General features: G+C 41.4%; 1 protein-coding gene across 1 annotated transcript in view; it reads left to right on the forward strand.

Moving 5' to 3' along the window:
- The window catches only part of LOC124777622 (lysozyme-like), a 134,661-nt gene extending 124,024 nt beyond the window's left edge, over window positions 1-10,637 (forward strand). Inside the window, exon 4 of the mRNA XM_047253092.1 lies at window positions 10,203-10,637. Within this exon, the coding sequence (XP_047109048.1) occupies window positions 10,203-10,355 (153 nt within the window). The 3' untranslated portion in view covers window positions 10,356-10,637. The remainder of the gene's footprint in view (window positions 1-10,202) is intronic.
- Window positions 10,638-11,015: the final 378 nt, after the last annotated feature.

The following is an 11,015-nucleotide window of genomic DNA, read 5'->3' on the forward strand; positions in this document are numbered from 1 at the left end:
TTTCTTGTCAGATGAGTATAGGGTAATATAAGCGGCAGCAGAAAATTGTATAAAGGGAGGATTCGTTTCGTTATGAATACGAAGGTAGGGCAGCGAATGTGTTACTGTGATCAATAATAGGGTTATTCTTATCAGAATCGACAGCAAACCAACACCGACAACGGTAGTACAGGTATACAAGCCGACGTCGCAAGCTGAAGATGAAGAGAGAGAAAGAGTACTTGAGGATATTGAAAGGGTGATGCAATACGCAAAGGGAGATGAAAATCTAATAGTGACGGGGGACTGGAACAGAGTTTTAGGGGAAGGAGTAGAGAAAAAGGTTACGGTGAATAAGGGCTTGGGACAAAGAATGAGAGAGGAGGAAGACTGAGTTCCGTAATAAATTTCAAGTAGTAATAGCGAATACTGTTAAAGAATCACAAGAGGAAGAGGTATACTTGAAAAAGGCTGGGTGATACCGGAAGATTTCAGTTAGATTACATCATGGTCAGACAGATTCCGAAATCAGATTCAGGATTGTAAGGCGTACCCAGGAGCATTATAGACTCAAATCACAATGTAGTAGTGATGAGAAGAGTAAGCTGAAGTTCGAGACTAGTCAGGAAGAATCAATACACAAAGAAGTGGGATACGGAAGTACTAAGGAATGACGAGATACGCTTGAAGTTCTCTAAGGCTGTAGATACAGCAATAGAGTGGTCAAGTAGGCATTACAGTTGAAGAGGAATGGGAATCTCTAAAAACGGTAGTCACAGTAGCTGGAAAGAGAAACATAGGTACAAAGAAGGTAAATGCAAAGAAACCATGGGTAACATAAGATATATTTTAGCTGATCGATGAAAGAAGGAACTACAAAGATGTTCAGGCAAATTCAGGAACACTAAAATACAAGTCACTGAGGAATGAAATAAACAGGAAGTGCAGGGAAGCTAAGACGAAATGGCTGCAGGAAAAATGTGAAGAAATCGAAAAAGAAATGATTGACAGAAAGAATGGATCAGCGTATAGGAAAGTCAGAACAGTATTCCGTGAAATTAAACACAAGGGTGGCAACATTAAGAGTGCAACCGGAATTCCATTGTTAAATGCAGAGGAGAGAGCAGAAAGGTGGAAAGAGTACACTGAAGACCTCTGAGGGGGCCGATTTGTCTGATGTGATAGAAGAAGAGATAGGAGTCTATTTAGAAGAGATAGGGGATCCAGTATTAGAATCTGAATTTAAAAGAGCTTTAGAGGACTTAAAGCAAATAAGGCAGAAGGGATCGATAACATTCCATCAGAATTTCTAAAATCATTAGGGGAAGTGGCAACAAAACGGCTATTCACGTTGGTGTGAAGAATGTACGGGTCTGGCAATATACCGTGTGACTTTCGGAAAAACATCATACATACAATTCCGAAGACTGCAAGAGCTGACAAATGCGAGAATTATCTCACAATCAGCTTAACAGCTCATGCACCCAAGTTGCTGACAAGTATAATACGCAGGAGAATGGTAACGAAAATTGCGGATGTTAGCTGACGATCAGTTTGGCTTTAGGAAAGGCAAAGGCACCAGAGGGGCAATTCTGACGTTCCGTTTGTTAATGGAAGAAAGACTAAAGAAAAATAAAGAGACTTTCATAGGATTTGTCGACCTGGAAAAAGCGTTCGACAATGTAAAATGTTGCAAGGTGTTCGAAATGCTGAGAAAAGTAAGGTAAGCCACAGGAAGAGGTGAGTAATATACAATATGTACAAGAACAAAGAGGGAATAATAAGAGTGGGCGGCCAACAACGAAATGCTCGGATTAAAAAGGGTGTAAGATAGGGATGTAGTCCCTCACTGTTTAATACATACATCTAAAAAGGAATAATGGAAATAAAAGAACGGTTCTGGAGTGGAATTAAAATTCAAGGTGAAATTGTATCATGGATAAGATTCGCTGAAGAAATTGCTGTCCTGAGGAGTGAAAGTGAAAAATAATTACATGATCTTCTGAATGGAATGAACCGTCTAATGAGTACAGAATATGAACTCAGAGTAAACTGAAGAAAGACGAAAGTAATGAGAAGTAGCAGAAATGAGAACAGCGAGAAACTTTACATTAGTATTGATGGTCACGAAGTAGATGAAGTTAAGGATCTTCGCTACGTAGGCAGCATAATGACCAGTGACGTCGGAGCAGGGAGGACATCAAAACCAGACTAGCACTGTCGAAAAAGACATTCCTGGCCAATAGAAGTCTACTAACATCAATCATAGGCCTTAATTTGAGGAAGAAATTTCTGAGAACATACGTTTGGAGCACAGAATTGTATGGTAGTGAAAGATGGACTGTAGGAAAAGCGGAACAGAAGAGAATCAAAGCATTTGAGATGTGGTGCTACCGACGAATGTGGAAAAATTGAGTGGGCTGATTAGGTAAGGAATGAGATCCTACGCAGAATCGGAGAGGAAAGGAATGTGTGGAAAACACTGCTAAGGAGAAGGGACAGGATGATAGGACATCTGTTAAGATATCAGGAAATGACATCCCTGGTAGTATAGAGAGCTCTAGAGGGCAAAAACTGTAGAGGAAGACAGAGATTGGAATACAGATTGGAATACATCCAGCAGGTAACTGAGGACGTAGGTTGCAAGTGCTACTCTGAGATGAAGAGATTGGCACAGGAGAGAGATTCGTGGTGGGCCGCAACAAACCAGTCGGAAGACTGCGGACTAAAAAAAAGCCTATGTATTTCGTATAGCACCAACTGATAACACACACAATACACGTAAAGATACTTCTTAGCAGATGACAAATAAGCAATATTTTTGTTTATTTTTTAATACGTGTTCGTGATGCCAATCATATTTGAAGACCAAGATCCAAAATACGTATAACACAAAGCTAGCTTAGGATCTTGGTGTTACATACGTAATGATATTTTCAATAAGTTAACTCAGCTTTAGTAATTCACTGAAGAAACGAACAGTTGAAAGCTGCATAATTTCGTAACCTGAAGTCTACGTGTCAAGTACAAACAGCAATTGTGTGACCACTATTTAAAAATAATAAATAATAAAAATAAATGTGGCATTCTGGAACCATTAAGCATAGTTAAAATGTAAGTAGTCTTATACCTATGGTCTGCCCCGATAGCTGAGTGGTCAGCGCAGTGCTCTGTCACGCCAAGTGGCCCGGGTTCGATTCCCGGCTCGGTTGGAGATTTTCTCCTCTGAGGGACTGGGTGTTGTGTAGTCCTCATTATCATTTCATCATCATCAGTGAAAGGCAACGGGAAACTACCATTGGAATTACTTCCCTAGACGGTCATGCGGTGGACCTCTCTGACGAGGCTTCCCCCCATGACAAGACCTGCCGTAAGGAAGAACACACAGTTTTATACCTACGTACAACGTGTTTATAAATTAGTTACACAAAAGTAACCTTTAATTAGGAAAGGGGTAAGTGGCTTACAGAAATGACATCAGTTTACTGAGTATCGTACCACTTCATAATGTAAAAAAAAAAGAAAAGAAAAAAATATACTGGAGAAATGGAAGTTTCGTAGCACTAATGTAGACTCAGGAGGAGGCCACTGTAACTGTGGTCGACACGTTACTTTCTCCAGTATGTAATATTTTAAATATGACACGTCACTATACTCGCGAAGCTTTTATGTCAACTGATTCTGGCCGCAAAAATAAACACAATTAAAACCTTACGAAAATATTTGATACAGCACTGAATACACGATCTTACATACTTTCCTTGTGGCTACTTTTTGTCATGCGACAAACGTCCCATCTGTAATCAGTTGCTTGCCAAATCATGTGAAGCAAGTCTTGATATATGAAGGACAACTGCATGAGTCATCCGTAGTCGCGGCTAGTCGACGTTTCCCAGAAGTGGAGGAAAACACTCTCTGTCTTTAGCGTAACCCCATGCACAGAAGTCGATTTGAGTTACAGCCGGTGATCGCGGTGGCCAGAAAACTACTTCACCACGTCCAATACAAGTCGGCACATTCCTACAGAGATAAGCGACAACTGCACGATGACAATGTGGTGGCGCGCCATCTTGCTGGAAAATAAAGTTTGTGCTCACATCCTGTCGTAATTGAGGAATTAGATGTTGTTCAAGCATGTCCACGTATGATACGCCAGTTGCAGTTGACTAGGCAAAAAAGAAAGAAAAATCTTGTTACAACTTCCAGCAAAAAATACATTTACCTTAGGCGGGCCCCGTACATGTTAGATTACATGTCGTGGTTTCTGATCAGCCCCATATCCGGACACAACGCCTATTCACTTCACCGCAGGTATATAAGGTGGCTTCGTCACTGAATGCAATTTTATTAGGGGAATCATCTTCGGTCTGCATTTTGTTAAACATTCCTATGCGAAACTCGCTCGTTTTTTCTTTGTCACTTTTTCTTAAGCTTGAAACAGTTTCAGTTTGTAGGGTTTGCATGACAAACGATTCTGTAATACCTTCCACACTGTAACACTAGGCATGTTAAATTCTAAGCTGACACATCTCGTTGATTTACCCGGACTACGTATGTAAAACTGCCGAACTTGTTAAACTACTGCATCAGAGACTGTTGGCCTGTCTGACCCGGCATCGTATGTGATGCACAGTTTATTTCAGTGAAACGATTGTACCAGTTAATGTTTCCCTTTGAGGTGGTGGCATGCGATATTTAGTCCTTGTCTCTGAATTGTAGCAGTGGACTTGGATTCATGAAACCATGAAAAACACAATAGACACTCTGCACCGCTATAAGACTCCATGACGACCAATGGAATAACTCACTCGTGCGTACCATCTAGCGGGAGCGACAGGAACTAAGTAAGTAAGGCGGGAATAGAACATGATATACTGTACTGCATAAACTGCTATATCAAACATTCCTGTAAGTTATTTAGCCTTTTCACTATGAAAAGTTGCGTTTGTGTAACCAATTTAAAAACACTGTATCTCATACATATTCGTAACACCTAGACCTCAGAGTACTTGTTATCAATAAGGATATTTTTACGATCTGGACCTAGAATTTTTAATCCATACATAAACGTAACACATAGTTTGTCTCCCTATTTGGTAATACCAAATAACAAAACGTACAGTTTTGTTAGGTATTCCACATTTTAAGTATTTCACATGGTGTTACTAACGACTTTTGTGCCTTACTACACTGAAGTAGACTGCCTGACAAAGAAGTTAAAGGGTGATGTCTGATGTAGATTTGTTTTCTCTATCGCTTTTGGGAAGTTCTGTGTAACTGAATTGTTGTTTTGAAGAGCCATTTTTAGGCCTTATGTCCTAAAAATATTAGCTATTCTGTGTGTGTATTTGAAGTTGAATTTCATCCTATACCGTATTTTGCTTCCATTTTTTTTCGCTCTGTAGTGTTCACGTTCCTGTGTATTATAGCTTTGTTTCTATGGGATTTTGTTCTTGTGTTGGTTACAGCTGGGTGTTTACATTTGTCTGTTTGTGGTTTTGTTGTCCATGTTTGTTACTAACTTTTCTTGGGATGCATTGTTTTTGGATTTTTGTACTCTGGTATTCACTTGATTTTGCAAGTTGTCAATGATTAGTGGTACTGTGTGCAATATCTGGAGCGTGTATCTAACTGCTACTTGTTTGTGTGTGTTTGGGTGATTTGATGTCTGGTGTATTACTGTATTCATTGTTCCGAATTTTCAGTATGCTTCGAATAAGTGCTGGTGCTTCTCAATTTAACTATTTTTGCTCTTTTTCTATTATTAAATTTATTTTGGCTGTTTGTCCATCGCTGTGCGCATTGGTGTTGTAATGTCCTGTGGTCGGCAGGGAAGAACTAACAGTCAGTTTGAACACACTTTAGTACAATTAATGAGAAAACGCCTTCTTGGCATAGACGAAGTTTCAAACGCAAATCAAACAAAAAAACCCTCACAACTCCGTGGTAGCAAAACAGATAAGGAAACAAGACTATGGAAGAAAATACTGACCAAAAATACTCTACAAAATTCAACGTGCTACTACAAGGCTATCGCGAGTGAATCCGAGGCTAGGGCCGGCGTAAGTACTGGACAGAGCTGTTCCTAGTGGTTGGGAGAACGCTGGCGGTCTAGGCGTGCTTCTAAAGCCAGGTCGGCGGAGTGCTACAGCAGTCATAGATGTTCCTGTTGGTGGAACACTTTTACATGTTGGCTGGCGAAGTAGTTCCGTGTTTATTTGGAAAGTCTGTTATGTTTCTGTCAGTTGGCGATGTTTCTCTCCGCGCTGCTGAAAGGAGGTTAGCAACCCATCTTGCGTGTCGCTTCTGTGGGCTCTCTACCAATAAGGGGCCGCTACGAAAGGTGCCCGGCTGTCTCCCAGTGGGCCCTCCACCTGAAACAGCCTGCCCCTCGGTTTTACAGCTGGAAACAACCCCTGAAGATCGCTTTACACCCGCGAAGCACACTCACACCAAAGGCGTTAATGTTCCAGTACGCCAACAACATAGCTGTCACAAACTTAAAGGCGTAGAAAGTAACAGAGCTTCAGTTCCTGCTTGACAGGAGGTGAGCGATGTTATCGAAAGTATATACCAGACATATTTCGTAAGAGGCACCTGGCGAATTTTCTCATATTTTACGTTACATGTTTACTATTTAGTTTTGTATTGTTTACAGGAAGTCAACCCAAATAAACACGATTCATCACATCTTTCCTGCGAAGCCGAGTATCAACTGAAAACGTCAATTTGCCTCCTACCAGAAAACAAATATTTTTTAAAGTGGAATTTTATTGTCTCGTTCGGTAGAATGGTCCCAAATTAGTCTGCTGCCATATTCACTGTGGTACATTAGACTCCATCACAACAGCCGGTATTCAGAATCTAAAGATGACTGAGAAAAGTGATTATGTATCACCAGTATTATTCCCAGCAGTCAGAGTAGCAGTTCTGAGTACTCTAAACTAGGAAGGGCGAGAAGGAATACACACAAATGTTACTTATCTGAAATGCCTTCGTATCTCTGGTGACACTGTAGTGATTGCGTCAAGTGCAAATAGATTGCAGCTGCTTCTGGAGTAACTGAAAAGAGTAGATTTGAATATAGACCACTAAAATCAGTTTCGTCACGACTAAAATACACTGAAAAGAGTATAGCCTACAGTGAACTGATAGAACCACTGTGTGTACTACGTAAAGGATGGATGGACGGTAAGTAAATAATTACAGACATGAAAGTGTCCTGGAATGCATTTGCTAAAATAAAGTTTTTCAGACTCTATCTTTCCTGTATCCATGAAACAGGAAAGTTTATAATCAGATTGTACTATCAGTTTTTCTTACGGCAGTGATAAAACCCATTCTCACTGTAAGGAAAATGAAATTGAGGTACGCAGGACGCATAACTGAATGAAATGAATGTTGAAGTCTTCTGAATGGGGACTCAGCAGTTGCGTACACCATGACCACCACTCCAGTGTTAATAACAAAAGGAGGGCCACCGTTGGTCGTCGAAATAGGGAACTTTATCTCTGTTGCAAATCGATTTCGATGATGATGATGATGACAGTAGTGAGTTTGCAGATAATGGTACTGATGATAATGAATACGACAATGATGCTGATCACAATGTTGACTATTATGATGATGATATTGACAGTTATAATGATGATAATCATAATACTGTTACTGTTGATGACAATGCAACTGCTGGCGGTGGCGTTGATAGTCAATATAAGCACTATCATAATTATAAAAGTGATACTGCTAATTGTGCTGATGATCACAAATGATGCCAGTTACTATGAGTACAGTGATACTGTTACTGTTGATGACAATGCAACTGCTGGCGGTGGCGTTGATAGTCAATATAAGCACTATCATAATTATAAAAGTGATACTGCTAATTGTGCTGATGATCACAAATGATGCCAGTTACTATGAGTACAGTGATGCTGGTGATGAAGACTATGACAATCATAATGATATCCACAAGGACAATAATGCTGATGGTGATAGAAATATCAGCAGTGACAGTAATGACTATATTGACTGATACGGTGACTGTGAAGTTGATGTGAACTGATAACTTTGACAAATGGTGACAATCATGATGATGATCATAATGTTGGTGGTGATGACTACATCAATGATAATGATATCAGCAAGGACGATAATGATTATTATGATGACAATAATAGTATCGACAAGAACGGAATGATTATGACGATGAGAATGGTGATGAGTGTAATATCAGTGACAATGACAATGACGATTGATATGGTAATCTTAATGGTGCTAACGACAATGTTGACTGACGATGGTGGAGATATGACAAAGTTACTCATTATTTTTGCTAATCAATGTGTGAGATGTTAAACAGTCTGTTTGTAACACATTGGCGGGAAGAGAATTGCAACACCAAGGAGGAACTGTGCGACAAAAACAAAAGTTGGTAGACGTGTTTCTACAACTGGAAGACGGCCTCTCTTCGAATTTTACGCCAGTCACACTGGAGTGGGGTATTAGCGCCACTACGAGGACGCAGATCACGTTTGCTTTAAATACACGCTGTAATGATCGTGAGGTTTATTTACCTTTGAAATTGGACGTGGTGAGTTGACATCAGTCGAGAATGCCTTTTACGTGACAAAGGCACCGTTATCAACACCTCACTGAGTTTGAACGAGGTCATGTAATAGGGATACGAGGAACTTAATGCTCCTTCTGCGATACTGCAGAAAAACTTGGTAGGAATGAAGCCCCTGTAGATGATTGCTGGGAGCAATGCATGTTTGCATGAGAATGCATGTTAGCAAGAAATCTGGGAACCGGGTGGGCACCTGGCATTACAGAGATGGAAGACCATCGTGTTCGGTTTATTGCTCTTGCGCATTGTACTGCATCGGAGCAGCAATTTGAGTTTGTTGGTACCACAATGTAACAAAGAACTGTTACAAATTGGTTACTTATAGGACAGCTTAGACTCGTATAGCGTGCATTCCACTGACCCCAAACCACCACCATTTGCAACTTTAGTGGTATCAAGCGAGAACTCTGTTTCCAGTAAAAGCCGTATTTTGGTTAGGAGACGGCCAGTGAGCGCCTGCAACCACTCTACTTGCTAGACAAACTGAACTCACCTGGAGTTATGGTCTGCGGTGCGATTTCGTATGACAGCAGGAGCACTCTTGCAGTTACTCCACGTACCCTGCCTGCAAATTTGTACGTCAGTCTGGTGATTCGACCTGTTGTGCTGCCGTTCATGAACAACATTCCAGGGGGGTTTCAAACAGGATAACACTCGCCCACATACCGTTGCTGTAACGCAAATTGCTCTACAGGATGTCGATATGTTTCCTCGGCCTGCTCGATGACCAGATCTGTCACCAATCGAGCACATACGGCACATCATTGGCAGACATCTCCAGCGTCATCCACAACTAGCATTAATCGTCCCTGCATTGACCGACCAACTGAAACAGTCATGGAACTCCATCCCACAGACTGGCATCTAGCAGCTGCACAAAGCATTGTACGCACGTTTCATGCTCGCATTTAACAGTCTGGTGGTTACACAGGCTATTAATGTAACAGCATTTCACATTTGCGTGGCTTATCTCGCGCTTACAATAGCCTGTGGCCTTATTATGTTAAGTACCAGTAGATATCACCTAGACAAACGTATTCACGATATTTCATTCATTCATTCATTCATTCATTCTTTCTTTTCTTTCTTTTCTTTCTTTTGTTTGTGCCATTTTCCCACAATGACGCAGGATCGGCATGGTTAATCGTATTTGGCTAGGTTAATTTAAGGGGTGGCCCTTCATGCCACCACCCCGTACCCCCCCCAGGACAGAATTAGTGTACCCCAACTGTCTGAGTCTAGTGTAATCCATGGAATAGTGCGAATGCGTTCAGATGTCTGCGAGCCGTGTAACTGAGGCGGGACGTGGGGACCAGCCCGGTATTCACCTAGTGGGATGTGGAAAACCGCCGAAAAACCACATCCAGGCTGGCCGGCACACTGGCCTCCGTCGTTAAGCCGCCGGGCGGATTCGATCCGGGGCCGGCGCGCCTACTCGAGTCCAGGAAGCAGCGCATTAGGGCTCTCGGCTAACCTGGCGGGTCATTCACGTTATTTCTACTGTGCGTTAATTATTTTTTGTTGTTGCAATTTTTTCCATCAGTATATGTTCAATTCTGTAGGCTTTTGTGACACTGTTATGTCCGTGTTGCAGGACTGCAACGGCAACCAGCAAGTGGACTGCCACGACCTGGCGCTGCTGCACTTCCTGGGCCCCAGCTGCGAGGGGACGATGCCCTCGCCCTACACGGACGAGTTCGACAACTGCCGCTTTAACGCGCTGCTGCTGGGCGCCGGCGACATCTGACCGCCACAACCACCCCCACCCCTACTCCCTGTAACATAGTATTGTATTTATGGAGACACAGCTCATTAAACTATTCTGTGCACAATCTCCTGTATCCACTGTTTGTTATGTAGACCCGTAGCGAATAGATCCTCGAATGTGTGGGACACGGCAGGAAAGCAAAAGTATGTAAGACATATTTACAAAATAGCTAATATGCTAATGTTCTTTCCACACATCCTTAAGTGAGACGTTCGTCAAGGGTGAAGGTGAAATAAAACAAAAGGTCATAATTTTCAAAAAGTTATCATTTTCACATTAATTATAAAGCTATTCACAAACTTTCAAACATCTGCACACCTACGTGCCTAAGATTATTCTTAGGATATTTTAGCCAAGCATCAACTAGACGATAACTCTTCTCAGAGTTTACTTACACATGTCGCATGAATGCACTGAAGGTATACTGTTGCCATATATCAAAAAGCATTCGTTTTATGTTGATATGTGGTTCAGTTAGAGAGATGTAAATCATTTGACTTTGCTAAGCAAAATCATTATTGAACTAGAGCGACTTGACCACCAATTAATGCTTTAGGCTGCTCTTCAGGTACATTAGTGGCCAAGTCTATTTACTCTGAAATATTTTCTGTGGGAAGGGTGGAACATCTTTCACGGATG

Source organism: Schistocerca piceifrons, chromosome 2 (genome assembly GCF_021461385.2).
Source record: "Schistocerca piceifrons isolate TAMUIC-IGC-003096 chromosome 2, iqSchPice1.1, whole genome shotgun sequence".
NCBI lineage: Eukaryota > Metazoa > Arthropoda > Insecta > Orthoptera > Acrididae > Schistocerca > Schistocerca piceifrons.